The 19,392-nt window shown below is 34.1% G+C and overlaps 1 protein-coding gene across 1 annotated transcript in view; it reads left to right on the forward strand.

Moving 5' to 3' along the window:
* The first annotated feature begins 318 nt into the window (after positions 1 to 318).
* The window catches only part of LOC120771896 (transcription factor SPT20 homolog), a 34,148-nt gene continuing 15,074 nt past the window's right edge, over positions 319 to 19,392 (forward strand). Inside the window, exon 1 of the mRNA XM_040100167.1 lies at positions 319 to 674. Within this exon, the coding sequence (XP_039956101.1) occupies positions 670 to 674 (5 nt within the window). The 5' untranslated portion in view covers positions 319 to 669. The remainder of the gene's footprint in view (positions 675 to 19,392) is intronic.

Below are 19,392 nucleotides of genomic sequence, written 5' to 3' on the forward strand. Positions count from 1 at the left end.
AACTCATTTATAAAATATGCTCCATGAGATGTGAGCGAAGCAGACATAAATCACTCAAATATTTGAGTGCAACTTTTGAATAATTTGTACAAAATCCAGCACGAAATTCAAACACCTTCGCGAGCGCCGAACGCTGACCCGGCAACATAAAATTGTATGTGACATGCTGCAAAACCGAAACTTCCACTCAAAATTCCGCTCAAGAGCGCAAGCGCTAAGCTGTCTTTTGCGCTTATTCCACACGCTCCGCAATTTTACGGTATAAAATATAAGTTTTTCAAAGAAAGTAAGTCATTTAAGTATTTGAGCTCGCGCGTTGAAAACAAAAGTGCAAAGCTAACGGACCACGGCACAAGCATTAACGGTTTAGTGTACCACAAGAAACGAAGCAATCGCAGTGTTACTTGCATACAAATAGCATAAAGCAATCAAAGCAACAACAAAAGTGAGAATTTCGTTGTTGAAAAGTTACAAGAATTTAAAAATAAAAATTAAAAAACAGTTGAATAAACGTGCCTAACAATACAATACATCCAAAAACAATACGTTTTCCGGTTCTTTAAAGACCCAAGAGCGCTCCAAGGAACGGAAAAGGCCAGCGCTTTAGTTCGCCTTAGTGGATACGCAGCCTTTGTTAGCCCGAAATTTTGGAATAAATCACGAACAACAATGCAGTAAGTGTGAATTATTTATGCAGTTAACAAACCGCCAGCGAAAAATAACAAATACAACAAATGAATGAACTAAAAAAATACAACAGTGCAGCGTCTCCCAAATAAAGTTAAGAAAACTCCTTTGTGATTTTTCTGCAAAACACACACACACATACAAGTTGTTAGAGCTTTTGTATGTGTGTATGTTTGTGTGGCAAAACTACAACTGTGGCGTTTGTTTGGCGTGGTGGCAAAATCGCTATTGTGATTACGCCTTCGAAGCGCGACTTGCGACTTTGATTGTGTCTGAGGTTGTTGCAAAGTCAATTGTTGCCGCTGATTTTTGTGAGTCATGACAGACCCAAGAGCAGTTACTAATTGTCGGTTATTGTCTGCTTTTCATGGCTGCTGTGCCCTGTTGAGTTTGCACTTTTGTTCAGCCATACACATTGATGCTGTTCTTATGGCTAGTGTTGTTGTTGTTGTTTTTGTTACTATTAGTGGCAGTCGTTGCGTCGATGACGATGCTGTTAGCACCGGTGGCAGCTGGCATGCCTGCCTATGACCTGCACTGCCCGCCTACTTATTTAATTGGCTATAAACTCATACATACATATACACATATATCTGGCAATCAATCTCTCAGTCAGACAGACAACTTACATTAGTCACAAATTGCATTCTGTCTAATTGTTCGCTTTTTGGAGGCAATGTAGGTTTTTTGGATTTAATTCAAGTGATTAGCTCCGTCAATTTGCTTAGATGATTATTTTGAGCATATTTGCATTTTATTGACTGCAGGGCGTCATTGTATTTTCACAATGCTGTTCTAATATTGGCCCCAAGAAATATTGCATTCATTTAAATTTTATTGGGTGAGGTTATGACTACGATTAATTATTCTTTTAAATTTCGCTTGGCAGATTTTCGGAAAATATTAAATAACAAAATTAAGTGTAAAAACTTATATTTTTGAAAATGTATAAAAATTGTAGGATATCAAGGCTTAAAAACTCAAACTTTAGATATCTACGTAGGTAGGTAGGAGTGCAGCCCTGTTGTCTTTCGGGATCAATTAGCACTGGCTTTGCCATTTTGATGCACTATTCGTAGACCTTTTATATTTGCTATCACGTTTCACCTTCTCTTTCAAACCATTTTGAGGTTTCGATGAAGCTACTTATGTCCGATATGCTTTTTGTAGACATCCATTCAAGGTTTGGATATCTAAGTCTAATCGATCCAATATTATAATTAATTAATTAGTACTGATTTTTGTATGATGTTTGAGGTAGTCGATAAAGATTATTTCTGGAAATGACCAAAACATATATAATTCTCATCGTTTTCGGCCGCTTTGGACGAGCTTCATCATGCAACAACCATTTAGCGGATGTAATGATGTGTGCATGCTTCATCCATCATCGAGAGACGCATAAACTTATTCTTATTGCGTTTGATCCATATCAAATCATCCATTTGGATGATTTTTATCCATATCATAAGTCGAACATTTGGAAAAATTCCTTAATGATATGACCTATGCAATCCTTTCAGGCGCTTAATTGTATTATACGGTCAGCTAATCCAATTCTACGAGCTTTCGCCACATTTTCTGGCGTCACTGCCTTTTGGGGTTATCCTGAAAGGACAGCTGTTATAGTTATAATGAAATTTAACAAACCAGTATTTATTTGACCATTGAATATACTGAGAAATATTTATTGCTTTGCATCAACGGAATGTCACTTCTCCAAAAACCTAAAAACACGACATATTAGAACTTCGGCATGACATTTTGAGGTATCGACAGATTTCTCATTCCCAAAATTCCCAGATTCCCAAAATTATAAGGAAATTTCAAATTAGTCTACAAATTTTATAAACAATGCTCTAATGGTCAGTCAGTATGTGTTAAACAAATTTGGGAGAGAATTATCCGAACATCCCTTGGAATCCCATCCAAAGTCAAAAGATCAAGGCTTATTCGTTAGACAATAGCTTTTTCCAGTTATCGTGGTCAGTTATGGAAAAACGCGTTTTTTTATGAAAAATAATTTATAAATACTTTCTTTTTGTAAAATAAAACTCATTATTTTGACAAATTATCAGAATTGCAAAAGGATCGGTGTAGTTTTAAATTTATCAGCATGTGAGGATTTATGTTACGCACCGATTTTAAAAACGTAAATTGTGGGAAAAACGCTTCAAACTGACTTAAAGCGTCCATAAGACAGCTATAACAAGAAAAAACGTTAACTGCGGTTCACAAATACAAAACATTCCTTACATCGGTTTCGATAGGTCAGTTCGAATGCAGCTAGGTTCTATAATGACTCGATCTGAACAATTTATTCATGAGTTGCACCATTGTCGTGGACAATAACTCAGGTTTGATGAAAATATCTCGTCAAATTAAATGAATTGCCATACAATCAGTTTATTTCTATCGTTCAGTTTGTATGGCTATATACCATATGCTTTGGTGAACAAAACTGTGCGACCGTGTGGACAAATGCACAGCTTCTTGGTGACAAATGGATGGGTGCAAAATTTCAGATCGATATCTCAAATATTGAGGGACTAATTCGTTTATATACAGACGGAAGGCCATGGCTATATCGACTAATCTAAGTCTATCGTCTACACTCTATATAATTTAGGGGGTCTCTGAGGTTACCTTTTGTGTATAAATTGTGGTAAACTTAATATACACTATCCAAGGTATAGTTGTAACTACGTCCATTTTCCTCAAATAAACTTTGTCACGATATTTAGAAGTACAAGGTGTGTTCCAAAGTAAACCGGACTTTAACAAATCAATTTATTTTATTCAAAATAGTCTCATTTTCTGTTCAATTCCATTTCCATGAATTTCAATGATGATTTCGGCTGATTTTTTATGAATTCACTCACAGTTTTGATGGAATTTCCGATGATCACGGATTTTGATTGGCATGTTGATCGTCATTTATGTCCTCAAGACCATTTTGAAAACGTTGAAACCCCTCGTGCAATCTGCTACGAAATAGACAATCATCGCCATAAACTTGTTTCATTAATTGAAACGTTTCGGTAAAAGTTTTACCAATTTTAAAACAAAATTTAATGTTGGCTCTTTGTTCGAAGCTCATTTTCGCACCTATAACACAAACATACTGACACTTAAAACGCAATAACTTCACTTCCAATAGATGAAATGTCATGAAATTCTCACCGAACAATCGATAAAGATAGCAGATTCTAACGCACTAGTCGACATATAGATTTCGTCACCAGGGGCGCTAGATTCAAAAAGTCTTATTTACTTTGGAATTAACCTTGTACTATCTATTAAAACTTCCAATAATGCACGAATTTTGTTTTTCAGTACTGCTTTTTAAAATACTTTTAATACAAAACAAATAATAACGATCTTTATTTGCATTAAATGTCTTTCGACGGTGTCTTCATTTAATAACTGGACGGAGGAGTCTAAGCCCTATATAATTATTGATATATAATTAATGACAAAATCATATTCTTTTGATCCTTTTATTGGGGTCCCAAACTCAGCGCAAAACCCTGGGGAGGGATAATTCGCCTCTCACTTTAGCTCGCCTTCAAACTGATGTTTTTCGGCTACCCAGAGGATACTTGGTGTAAGATCGGTAGTAGTGAGCTGCTGGAGCCATATGCAAAAGAATCGTTTGTGGCCACTTCCAAGTGAATGGCGCTAGAGAACTTTCCTCACTTGCATGACCTTCTACACATGGCTCCCTCATATTTACAAAACAACAGATGATACAAATCTCAACTTCGCATAGAGATCTCATATAACAAATTCTCATACAGTTAGACAATGTTGGAGAAGTGTGCATGGTACACACTCCTAACTAGTCTAATGTATTTTGTCATTTCAAACCTTCACGGTGATAATAAGTTTAATAAAGTACTCTTAAATTTCGAATGCGCACGAGCTGACCACATCCTTAATCTATTATGATTAAGTTAAAATTGCCTCTTTGTTTCTACAACATTTGATTGACTGCTTTCAACTTGATTAGTTTAAAATGCTACTCCATACAAAGGCAATAATTATACCAATGAAGAGACTACGCCAATTTAACGAAACTCATTCTTAAATAGTATTTGTCTGAATAACTTTTGTTCCACCTCTATTGTTAAAATTAATACACCTTTTCAATGAATAGTGATTTTCAAATTCAATATTCCTGCCCATTCGTTCGCCATTCATTAAAACCGCAAATCTTTAATTTACTTAATACTTCAGATTTAATGAAAAAATATTGAAATACACTGAAAGCGCACCAACAATAAGCACAATATTGCGAGTACATAACCGTACCATTAAACGTACTGAGGTCCAGGTAATCGGTTACCTATTATTGCGCACTTATTTTGGTTGGCAACTAAAATGTGCCTGCACCCGATAAAAGAAAAGCAAAAATGTAATTGTTGGTATGTGTACGCCTGTGTGTTTGTGTTGATACCAGTTCATAAACGACCTTCAATTTGATGCCAAATATGCGTGCAAAAAGTGTTGGGTCATAACTGTTTGTTTTTATTTGTTATTGCATTGGAAATTGGGTTAAACATTTGTGCACGTCTAATGGCGCTTACACAAACAATGATAGACACTTTGGCGATTATAACGGAAAATAAATTGTTGTAAAGTGTTTACGCTTATGGAGCCATAATATGCAATAGTTTTTTATATTGCGCAATATTTGTAATATATTTTAATGCCACTTTTTGTTTTTACATTTTTGAGCAAAATATTGGTTGGTTTTTGTATTTTTTTTTAATTTTTGAATATTTTTATACTCTTGCTACCAGTTGCTACAGAGTATAATAGTTCTGTTCAGCTAACGGTTGTACGTATCACCTAAAAGTTATCGAGATAGACATAGGGTTACATATATATACATATATAAGTGATCAGGATGACGAGAAAGTTGTATGTCGTCTGTCCGTCTGTCAGTCCGTCCGTCCGTCCGTCCGTGCAAGCTGTAACTTGAGTAGAAATCGAGATATCTTGATGAAAAATGGTATGCAGGTTCTTAGTATAAAAAAAAGTTCGAGTTCGTAGATATGCGTAATCGGACCAGCGCCATGCCCTCAAATCGTAATTAATCGAAATCACATAAAGGGTCATAACTAAGCACCAAATTAAGATATAAAGGTGTAACTTGGTACAGTGGATCGCAGTAGCATGGAGCATCTACGAACAATTTTTTTTGAAAAAGTGTGGCGTGCCTAAAATAGATAAATTTAAGCGAAAACTTGGCCTAGCCTCTATCATTATTTTCGAATCGGGCTGACTTTAGTCTACATGATTGGTTTTGCAATTTAAAGAATTTCCCTGGCTTTGCTTCTTGCAAATTGCAAGAGTATAAATTGTTCGGTGCACCAAACTTAGGCCTTCCTTACTTGTTAAAATTTGCTTTTTTTTCCTATATTCGTTTGATCTACTAATCAAAAAATTAAGATGAAGTAAGGATCGGAATCCAAGCAATTATTCAACATAAGATTTGTTAGAAAAACATAAATCATTACTTCATACATACAAGTATATTAATAAAAATTATCCCTGAGGTTCATTAAGGTACCTCCCACACAACAATTCTCAGTTATCTATTTATTAATAACAAGATACGTACAACATAATTTTTTATCCAAGACGTGTGTGTGTTATTGCATTCAATTTCAATAATTTCATAACGTTGCCCAAACGAAGTTTTTCCATTTTCCATTCGACCGCGGTCAAGGTAAATCGTGCTCGCCAATTGAAAGGTGTTTATATAAATTAGATTACATGCCACAAAATCGATTATAAAATTCTGTAATGCTAAAGTGAATATATTATTTTTTTAATGGTATTACTTAAGTGAATATTAAAGAAGGCGTGAACAGTATAAATGTCAGTTTGTTTTCTTTCCAAGGGTTCCAATGATTCCAACCGTTAGGCTTGCGTTTAAAGAATTCAATTTCATGTTGCTTTCGGCATGTTGATTTACAAATCACAAGCACAAACCTTTAGTCAAAATATAGTCAAGCGCATTAGGGCCTTTAGCGAGCGTACGTGTCGAAAAACCTTTCGCTTTATTCTTTCGCCGGATAATAAACGTAATTATGTTTTTGGGGTTAAGTGTTAAGTGGTATCTTTTAACTGTATTTTAAGACTAAGTATTAGTAAAAATATTTATTTGGAAAGGCACTACAGCTTATCTCCAAGAGCTCCTCTCAGAAAAGACGTTTTAAAAAACCAAACATATTTCTTTAAAGTATTGTTAAATCTAGTAAAGCAAATTGAAAAATATATTTAAGAAGCTAAGAAGCTGTTTTTGTATGTATTTTCAGTGTCCTTTCATATATTAATATGACGGAAATATAATTAAAATTTCGAGAAATATACTGCTAGATTCTATTATATATATTATTATAAATCAAGTTCAGCTGTCTATGTATTTAAAGCACATGACTCTAGTAATCAAAAACAAACACGTAAATGAATATCAATGGCCGTCATTACTTTAAATCTCTTTCTAACCCATTTAAGGGATTCCTGTACAAATGCTGAGACATACCCAAAATAAAATATTGATATAGTAGTCATAGCCATTACACCGTCAACGATACACCAGTTGTCTTACACAATGGGGGTGTTGAAATTGGACAAATACTTGGAAATCATATTCGTTTGAAAATAAATTTGTTTCGAATTTTGCTACAAACTCTCCTGTTAAACACTGCAAACTCTTTACATAATAACAAAACACAAAAACAATCTCACGATCAAACTTATGGCTAACATTTTATTTTTTTCTATGTGAAATTCTGTTATATTTACTGAAAAACTATATTACTGATGCTGTCTCTAATGAATAACCCAAGTAAATATACAATTTGGTATTTGCTCTTACTTTTGACTTATTTTTCAGAGTGTTACATATAATTTGTATTAAATAACAGTAGCGGAGAAAAAGTGGAGCAATAAATATTTGCTGACCACTGGCTAATCACCAAGAGGCGGTATGACAAGTGTTATGCTTTTTCAGTAGTAATTAACGCAATCCTCACGCCGGCATAGTCATTAGCAACATCAATAACTCTCAAAGAAAACTATTTACACTACACTTTTTTTATGTTTGGATTAATTATACAATTTTTCCGAAGGCATATTTCGCAACGGCGCACTATTTTACGCAGTATTCGGCCCGAGTAGGTCAGCATGAACGGTAATTTAATCTAAAACCAACGAAATGGTTTATATAACAAATGTTGTGTAGCAGTAGCCAATATGTGGCAGAAGTTGGAGGCAATAAAAAGCGACATGCTTGCGCGCAGCTAACACATTATTCGAATAATAGTAATAAAAGGCAGCAGTTGTAGCAACCAAGTCACGCCTCAGATGCTTGTCGAGCCTATCTAGAAAATCATACGTACCTGCCTTCGTATGTACATATATGAATAGATGCAGGAGCAAATTATAGGTAACTATGTGCAAGCATCGACGCGCTGCGTAAGCTTGACAGTTTTCAATTGAAAGTGATCACTTGCGTTCACGCAACGGTTGAGTTCAATTTCGTTGCTCTAATGCCACAAAGTTGTCTTTCAAATCCTGCACATGTGCGTATATGTATCACAATAATAAGAAACCGCTTGCAACATTACAGGCATTGCTACATGCATATTTATGTGCTCGTAGACGGGTACGTGTGCGTTTGCAAGATGCTTGAAGATAGGTGCCGCGCGTATTGGTTTGCAATACACAATTATTGTACATACACATTTCTATAAATATTGGGGTATATACCCAGCAGTGCAGTTAACTTGTTATATACTCCTTTCAACGAGTAGCACCCCCGCCTGCATACTTTTTACAAAATAAACTAGTATTTTTAAATGGCATTTGAAGTCTTAATCTAAGTTGAAATGAACACATTTGAAAAAGCTCAATTGTAAAAGGTTTTATACCGTTGACAAATTTTTTAACTAATCTTTATCGGACCAGTTCATATTCAGGGTAGTAATATCAGTTATAAATTAGTATTTTTCGGTCTAGTTCTTTTACAGGAAAGCAATAAAATATGTATCAGCCATTCCGAGGCAAACGATTATTTGAAGGATCCTCTATTTTTCGCTTAAAGTCAAAATTGATACAACCAAGGAGAGAAACAGCTATAGAAATTATATAAAACAAATGCTCTCCTTTCATATATTGCTAAATGATATTTATAATTATAATATTACTAGAGGACCCGTCCACGCTTCACTGTCGCTGATACATAGATATGTAATGCTACTACTACCATCTATATGATTTCTATTAGTTGGATTATAACTATTAGTTAATGAGATATAGAATTTTTATGAAGCAACTTGTGTTAAAAAAAAATTGTGTAAAAAAATGGATCATAAGGCATTTCGAGTGTTAATAAAACATTGCTTTTTGAGGGAAAATACTGTTGAATTTGGGCTCAGGGAAATCCACCGAAGAAAAGATATTTGCTAAGCTTAAAGAGGCGAAAGCTCTGTGCAAAGTAGGTGCCTCGCAAGTTCATAATCCAACAAAAACAACGAATAACTGATTCTGAAAAGTGTTTAAGTGCCGGAATAAAGCCGACATTTTTCGTCAGTGATAGGAACATAGCTCCATCATTTCCCACTGTTCTCAGGCGGGGAAAAACGAGAAAGGCGGCGGCAAAGGTTATGACATCAGTCTTTTGGGATGCACGTGGTATAATACCTACTCAACGACTGATTACTGAGCCAGTTATAATCTATTTTACTACTATTCCAAATACTTAGCAATAGTTTTATTTTTGAGGAGAATCTGTTTAAAATTGTACGCATATATTCAAATGATTCCTACAAACATTAATTTTGAACCAATGCTTATGATTTAAATATAATTTTAGTATTTATGAGTTGTATTAAATTTTGACATAAAGAGATAAAAGGTATCCTATGTCCTTACCCTGGTTCTAAGCAACTTCTCCACCAATTTTCAGCCAAATCGGTTTAGCCGTTATAAATAGTGTAACTAACACAACTTTCTTTTATATATGTATATAGATTGAATAACCTAATTTATTACTTAAGAACGAACAACTCTGTCCACATTATGAAAACTTGTCTACAGATGTCGCCTTTTACTTTGGCATCGTTTTATTTTTTTTGCACTTTTTCGCCAATTTAAGGTTTGAATATTGGATACTGCGATGGTAGCGCAATCTATTGGATCCACTATAAAACATTCAAAAATTAGCAATTAATTACAAATGAAAAATTAATTTAAAAAAACATTTTCCAGTGGACCAAATTGTGAATCTAAACCATCTTTGAATCTCCTTAAACACACACAAAAAATTTCATCAAAATCGGTCCTGCCGTTTAAGAGCAGTACAATTACAAACACACTGTCAGAAGATTTATATATATAAAGATTATAAGATAATAATATTTATTATACTTTATGAGTTTCTGGACGTAAGGAGGCAAAATTAACACTCATAGTTTCAGAGCAGTAGAAGCATGGTCGCTTCAACTACGCTAGATCTAGATCACTAGTCTCACTCACAAAAATCAGTCTAAGGATGCACAGAAAAGTCTAAATTCAATCTTGAAATTCTTTAATTAATTTTATCAATTATTTTTATCAACTTTTCTTAAAAAATTCTTATCAACTATTTGTGTACCCTGAACAGGGTATAAAAGTTTTTCAATTACTGTAGTTTGTAACACACAGAAAGAAACGTCCGAGACCCTATAAAATGTATACAAATATGTAGAAATGATCATACTGACGAAAACAAGTCTCTTAGTTTTTAAGATATCAATCTGAGGTTTTGTGCCCGTCTTTTCCGCCCCAAGAATTTGCCGATATTATACCACTACATATAGCAAATACATAGCTGTTATACAAACTGAACGATCAAAATCTAGGACTTGTGTGGAATTTTATTTGACAAAATATCTTCAAGAACTCTACATTCTCCTAAGCAATACTTAAATTGGACCACTATGGTATATAGCTGCCATACAAACTAACCGATCAAACTGCAGTTCTTTTATGGAAACTTTTTTATTTGAGAAGGGTATTCCAGCTACAATGGGTGAACATTAATCTTTATGCATTCCATAATCATTTTGATCTATTGGAACTAAAAGACAGACAATTTCATATTTTTAGAATGCAAACTGATACAATTTCGTCACATTGTAATAGAACTAAACTAAAATTGCTCATACTACGTCGCCATCACTCTGCTGGGTATGCATTACTGGTAAATCTAAGCGGCGTAATTTATTTACAAACTGTTGCGCAGCTTTTTTGCAGACATGCGTAACACAGCGCCACCGCCTATTCAACTTTTTGGCTTTTTACTTTGTTGCAGTGAGACCGTATCACATTTAACCTAAACGCTGAGGCGTTGTTGCAGCCCCTTAAAGTGGTTTCAGCGCACTCTTGGCTCAAACGACGCATTCATATGCAAGTGCCAGTCGCCATTCACCACCTGTCAAGAGTGGCAGTATGTGTGTGTATGTGTGTACCACACTGCCATTCGGCGCTGCTTTGATTTTGTTTTCATTTATGTTCGAGGTACTTACTCCCCTACACCGCCCGCTGTAGTGATTGAGCACGCACTTGCGGCGGCTAAAATATCAATGCAACATAATATTGTGACTTGATTTCATGCAACACATGCGTGGCATAAAATAACAAGCTATGAACATGTGAAAGACAATGCGCAAAGTAAACAAAAACCGAGCAATTGGAAGAAATATGGCGAAAAAAGAGAAAGAGTTGCCATGCAACTGGCAAGACAACCAATTCAAAGGCAATTTGCCCTCTTTAAACAAACATTTTTAACAATTACGGCTTTGGTCTTTTTGTTTTCATACAAACACATGTATCTATGCGCACTAACTGTTATTTTGCAGTCTCACTGCTTTTTCACTCGGCTGTTTTCTTCGGCCATGTATAATATGTTGCAAGCTTTTCGAAAGGCGTTTCAAGTTTATTTTTGTATTTTATTGTTTTTATTTTTCTGAGAAGTTTACAAAGTTGATTTATATAGTTAATTATTGCACTGCTATTATGCCTGGTGTGATTTTCTTGCCCCATTTGGCAGAAATGGGATGGCTCCAATTGTGTTTCTTTTAATTTGTAATCGCTCACTTCGGGTCTTTTTCTCTGTAATCTATTTTAATCAGTATTTTCCCGTGCAAATTATTTATAGTGCTGCCACTTAAAGGCATTTAAACATGCATTGTTGTATTTGTGTTAATGTGCCAGTAAACTCCTTTGCAATTTTGGCCTCCACAACTTTTTTGACCCGAAAAATGCGGTGTCTTTACAATGAAGAAACTCGTAAGGCCTTTTTACCATTTCAAGTACCATAATAAGCAATAATTGGAAGCGCCATAAAAATAAGGTAATTTTTTAAGTGTGATTATTAATTTTAACAGTGGCTTACATATGTATAGGTACAAAGCGTGAAATCATATTCAATGAGCATTAACTATTAGCAGTTGTGCAATTCGAAATGGCTTTTAAATAATAGTAATTTGCTGGATAAAAGCTTTTTTTTCATATTTATGGATTTTAATTATTTAAAATTACCCAAACTATCAATTATTTCGTCGGTATGGCGATACTTGCAATGAATTTATTTGTATAAAAACCATAATATACAAAGTTGTTTCAAATTACACCATACAAACAAGAAACTGGCAAAAGTAATACTTGAGACTCGAGGATGTAGTTTGACCACCTAGCAGAAAAACACATTTAAAGAATACAGCACTTACATATATGGACGAAGATTATATTCCAGGTATACCTTATGTTATGATATTCTGTAATTCAGAACTACTCCAACCACGAATATGTGATGTTGGATGAAAAATAAAAGTTTGCTATACTTTTTTCAAAAGATAGTTTGAAAACAAGAAAAAACGTTAACTTCGGCGGCACCGAAGCTAATACACCCTTCACAGGTGCATTTCTTTTAGTAATTATGTGTTCAGTTTGTATGGAAGCTATATGCTATAGTAATCCGATCTGAACAATTTTTTCGGAGATTACATTATTGCCTTACAAAATAATCTATACCAAATTTGGTGAAGATACATTGTCAAATGCGAAAGTTTTCCATATAAGAACTTGATTCCGATCGTTCAGTTTGTATGGCAGCAATATGTTATAGCGGTCCGATATCGGCCGTTCCGACAAATGAGCAGCTTCTTGAAGAGAAAATGACGTTTGCAAAATTTCAAAAGGATATCTTAAAAACTAGGGACTAGTTCATATATATACAGACGGACGGACGGACAGATGAACATGGTTAAATCGACTCAGCTCAACATACTGATCATTTATATATATACACTATAGGGTCTCCGACGCTTCTTTCTCGGTGTTACAAACATCGTGGCAAACTTAATATACCCTGTTCAGGGTATAAAAATTACTGCAATCTCGTTTTATTGATTTTATTAAACTCTATTGAAGAGCCAACTTGTTCTCATGAAGGCAAGGGGAAAACGTTGAAAACATCCCTGAGAAAGTTAAGAGAAATTACTATTTATTATTATATATTTATTTCTCATTAAAATAAATATGCGTTATGAATGAGTCTTTATGATTTAGGAGAGGGCACAATGGACCTAAGGTCGCGGTGCAATCGTCTGTTTATCTATCTATCCCTTAGAAACATAAAATTATGTCAATAGCCAAGGCTTATTCGATATAGTCTACTTATAAAGACGTATCAAAATCCCTAGTCGGTCAGCTGATCGTTTTCTGCCAACGCGCTTGAAACAAATTAATTACGCTCATCAGTTGTCAGCGGCTTCTACAGAGCCACGCGGTTGACGGCCATGAAAGTATTTTACAGTTCAAAAAATTTCACTGTTGAAGCAGTTTAAGAATAATCAAAACGACAAACTCTACGCAAAAACTACCAAAAACGCAAAAAATATTATTTTAAGGGCTGAACGTAGTCACCAATCAGCTGCTGTAATGGAGTGGTGGGGGGTCTTCTTTAAAGTTGTTACTCCTATTCACAACTGTGAATAAGATGTTAAAACTCCGGTAAACGTGTAACAGAAAGATACTTTAAATACCGTGGTCGATTTTACGCTGGAGAGTATTAGATCCACCAACGAGATTCTGGTCCACCACACAAGACAAAAACCACTGAACATATTAAAATAAATATTTCTGGTTTTATAGCTGCAGCTAATAGGCCGCCTGGAAGTCCAGATTGTAGTGCACAAGACTATTGCTTGTAGCCTGACAAATACCTCGAAAAAATAAAGAGTCGCAAAAATCTTTGGTTCGATCAACGCTGACAAAAGCAGTAGAAATTGTGTGAAAGCGAAAGGCGACCATTTCGAATGATTGTTGTTAACTAAAATTTAATCATTTTCATAACGATCTGTCCTTGTTACATTCTATGTTTAGCACAATGCTACACCTACAAACAGATATTTCTTTCCACTTTTTAACGTCTACGGCTAACTCATAAAGTGTTTTGAAATCCGTTATAGTTTTCTTTTTACTTTAACTCATATTATTTAATTTCAGTTTAAAGTCTCCTTCTCTATAATAATGATAAAAAAATTGCATAAATTCTTGTTAAGGTCATATAGAATGAAAAGAAAAACCAATCGCCACGTCGAGTATGGTTTTGATTGTTGATTTTGTTAGTATTTTATTTCTGCTGTGTTCTGTAATAAAATAATCAACGCAACTGCCAATCATAAATATTAGGCACAACCATGCCACTGAAATGGTGTTAAGCACCTCAAACATATGAAAATAAACATTTCAAATACATTGCTGCGCTGTTAACTAATTGTTCACATATGTATGTATGTATGTACTTGTACTCGCAAATACCCATGTACAATACTTACGTGAGTGCATGATGTACGTGAAGTTTAAGCGAAACAACTTGAAAGCTTTTGATTTTTAAATTAGCACTTATAGCTAATCCGCAAATATTCCCACGGCTGATAGCTAAACTTGCAGTAGAGTGTAAATGTATATGTGCACTTATAATAAGTAGGTAACAACATGTTTTTGTATTTTAAAAGTTGATGAGAAAATTCATATAAAGCAATGATTATTATTTTGCTAGTTTACGATCTGAGGATTGCCGCTGCAGCTGCTGATATACATAAGTAATTAGTGGCAAAGACAAATGTGCAAAATGTAATTATGAAGAATATACTAATACTTAGAAATTGCAAAGTATTGCGGAATGTTTGCAAACATTAAAATCTTCTTTTTTTGAATGCCGGCGCAAGTAGGATAACTAATTGACTAAATTTGAAACTGGGTCGGTGGTCAAGAGAATGTGCTATGCTTGTCTAAATGGTTTACTGTAGGGAAAACCTATATGTATGTAAATGTATATACATATATATATGTATATATACACATATATATTATTAGAAAACTTTTATATGTATACGTTAAACAAAGCTGCGCATTAAACGCAGTGAAAGTAATAGCTTACCAACAAGGTCATGAGAGCAATCTCAAAATATAAATAATAATATTTGCGAAATTTCAAATGAAATTGTATATGAACATATTTATTTTAAAAATATTTTTTTAATTTACTTTATAATGTTTAGATTTTTAAAATTAATTTTTTGAATATACCAAAGTCTAGTACGGGAAATTAGATGACGAAAATTTAATCATTATTACAAAAATTTTATTTATATTTATGTACTAAGATAACATTGCCACGATTCATTGAAATAGGCTATTACTCCACAATAAACGCTTTACACTCTTTAAGCAACTGTAGTGTGTGTTAAGAAATAAATAATCTGATAATTTTTTTAATCGCAATCGAAAAAGTATCTTTTTACCATGTTTACACCATAAAATTATATATGGTCTCGTATCAGCAGTCGTCAACACAGTTTAATGGGTAATCAGCAAGTCAATTATTTCAAGTTCGTTGCTTAAGTCTTTTGTTCACGCTTTATGATTATCCACATACGTACTTATTTCCATAAACTAGTAAGCAATTAGCTCAGTTTAACACGTCTAAATAGCTAATTTATTTAATTAAAGTTGTAAATCGAAAATATTACAAAAGCTCAAGCCCATTACGCGCGCTTTATTTAAGATAGCGTACATGCTGGCGTGACGAATCAATTGAACTTGAGAAGAGGGAGAGGTTGCATATACTACATGCATAAACATATAAAACAGATTATGAACTATTAATTTAGAAAATATTAAGTAATAAAGTAGCAATTTTTGTAATTACATCAATGCCACTATTAGACTTCACCTAAAAAGGTGAGGTTCCCATAAAGAAATAATTGCAATATTTAATTGCTAACGCCGTTTTATAATTAAAAACTAAAATTAAAAATATTTTAAAATCCTTTCCTCGTATTATAAAATAAGCTAAATAACGAAAAATGTTGTAAAATATCTTTCCCTTCTCTGACACTAATATGCAGCCATTATGCGTATTAGACTTTAGCTGGCAATTTATAAGAAAGGAATTACAACGATTGCATTAAAATTCTTAATTGAAGTGATGTAGAAACCGCATATGTATAATACGAGTAAATAAGTTTTTTTACCATCACATCCAATGCAATTACCCTACATTTAATTTTTTAAACTATGATACTTAAAAAGTAATCATTATATAGTAAACTATAAGAAAAGTATATCTAATGCCAATTTTGTCAAAAACTTTAACTGCGGCTGCATAGGAACTACACTTCAGAACTCTGCAGAAATAAACATGTGCTATAGTGGTCTGATCTGAACAATTTCCCCTGAGCTTATACCATTGCTTTGAACAATAATCCATGCTGCATTTCGTAAATATATCTTGTGGAGTAAAAAGAGATTTCCATAAAGAACTTGATGTCACGTTATTTACCACCACCTACAAGGCCAAAATGAACAAGAGGAGGTATAACCACGTACGTCTCCGAATAACGGTAGTGTTCAAGACTACTAAAATTTCAACTATTTTTTAAATACGCAGATTGTTTTTCACATTATGAAATAAGAGAACAAAAACAAATGTTAATCATCTAAAATCACATTATTGGTTTTCAAAATATTCTTCATTAAGATCTTTACACTATTGCAAGCATTCGAAACACTTTTGTAACTCTAACTTAGGCATATCCAAAACATGTTTTCTGAAGACATCTACCGCTTCTTCAGGTACCGAAAAACGTTGACCTCTTAGTTTATTTTTTACGGAGGGGATTAAAAAGAAATCATTCCGTGCTAAGTGAGAACTATAAGGAGGATGACTCATCAAATCGAAGTTTTGAGTACTCAAAAATGCAGTTGTTTCAGTCGATGTGCAAGACTTTTGCATTGTCGTAGTGAAGAGTGATCCGTCTTCGGCGGTTAGTTTTCCTGATTTCTTGAAGAACAATTGGCAAACAAATGATTGCATATCACTCAGAACTCCCTGCTCTGCTTTGTTCTAGTGATATGATTGCGATATATGCAGTTGTTTCCAAAGAAGGCAACCATTTGCTTAGAAGTGCTTCGTACGTGAACAACTTTGGTTGGATTCGGCTCATCTTGAAACACCCATGCAGTCGAATGATCTCAACCTTCGGGCGCATACACGTAAATACACGTTTCATCATCTCTTACAATTTCATAGGCGTGTTTCGCAGCACCGCTATTTTTTAACGTTTCTCCCATATAATTGATACAAGCCTTTTTTGAGCTATCAATAAATTATGTGGGATCCAACGGGAAATAGGTCAAATGTCCATGCAATATTGAATGTGTGCTGATCCCACTAATGCCTATGGTTGCCACTATCTCACGATAAGTCACATGACGATCTGGCAACATTCGTTTGAGCACAGCAGTAATAGTTTTCGAAATAACAACTGATTAGACGACCTTCATGAAATTCGTCTTGGAGTGATCTACGACCTCGATTGAATTCACTATACCATTGCTAAACACTGGTCTTTAGTTAAGCTTCATTGCCAAAAATTTAATTAAGTTCATCATTGCGCTGGTGCTGAATCAATCCACGTCGAAAGTTGTGAAAAATAATTAATTTAATTATATTTTTTGGTCAAGAAGAATATTTTAAGTTACAATAAGCACCACAAATAGTGGCCGTATGCCAAAAGTACATGAGTATGTATAACACTAAAAAATTACGATAAAGTTGTGAGTTAGCCAGTTTGCAACACTAGGGCTATCAAATCCGAAATACAAAAGGTAACATACAAAACAACGCCAAAAGCTAGAAATTGGTGGAAAGGATATTATAGCATCATAAAATGCTATGTATTACTTAAAATGGCTACATGTTCTGTGCATGGCAACGTTTATTTATGAAATTTCAATCTATATTTTGTATTTATATGTTATAGCGTCGGTGCAACCAAAGTTAGCAATTTTTTTTTGTTTGTTTTGATTATTCATATTTCCATTTTTTGATTAAAACTCATCAAACGCAAATTTTCATATATTAGCAACAGTGAGTTCTGATCTGACATCAGATTTTAATGAAGCTTTTAACAATATGTTTGAATTTAAAAATTGATTAAAGGTGGCCGTTTCACCTTAAATATCAATTCCTGCTCTTGAAATTTGTGAAAGTATATATACTCGTTAAACAAATTTCAACTTATTGTATATTTTCGCCAAACTTATAGGCTAGCAAGTCTTGTGGCAACCGTAGTGCTTTTTATTATTAAAATTTAGACATTCAAATTACTTTATATTTGCTATTTATTATTTCCTAATCAACTGCATCTATCAAAATTTGTTTAATATTTTTTCACTTAGACACAAAAATATTGAAGCATTTATTTAAAAATTATGTAATAGTATGCGTACATAAGTTGACTCCAAGTTGTTGCCAATAATTTACCCCCCACAATAATGTCATTTTTCTCATCTCAATTTACCAATTGGGTAACAACAAACTTAAACTCTCGAGTTTACCGCAACGACGACAACAAACTAAGTATTTATTACAGTTATAGTAACGCACGCATGTACACACATACATATGTAGATGCAATGCTAGAAATGATAGCGAACACGTAACTTGCGAAATAACAAGGAAGTATCAAGTTGATATGATAAACTGCCAGACCGCAGTGGTAAACCCACACCGAAAATCTGAAGCAAACGCCAGCAGCAACACAATGTCCAACTTTTATAGAAAACGAATCTAAGACACCACTATTAATGCAGCTACGATGACTTGTTTCGCAAATCATTGCACACATACATGCAAACAAATAAACACACATATACATATATGTTATGAATTGAATATGCATGCGCCGCTTTTGCCATTCAACGGCGTCAATGGTGAGTGATGTAACTGCGCTTTGCAGTCGCAATTTTCACTTAACCCACATTTCCATTACGCTTCTATTTTAGAGCGACGAAAAGTCAAATGCAAAATGCAGCAATTATTGTCACCGCCGCCGTTGGCACCGCCTATTAAAAACCGCTAATGCAAATTTACATACATTTTTGATAGTGTTTGGCATAGTGTGCATACATTAGTTACGCATAGAAGCGCATAATAACGCATAAGAGCACATACTAGCCGATAGAGGTGCATTGGCGCGCTTGTGTGCGCAAATCGCTTTATTTAGCAATGTAAGCCACTGCATTATTGATGGCCGGTCTGCGCTTCGAACGCTGTCGCGGCGACGCACATTATGT

The sequence above is a fragment of the Bactrocera tryoni genome, chromosome 3, assembly GCF_016617805.1.
Source record: "Bactrocera tryoni isolate S06 chromosome 3, CSIRO_BtryS06_freeze2, whole genome shotgun sequence".
NCBI classification, from domain to species: Eukaryota; Metazoa; Arthropoda; class Insecta; order Diptera; family Tephritidae; genus Bactrocera; species Bactrocera tryoni.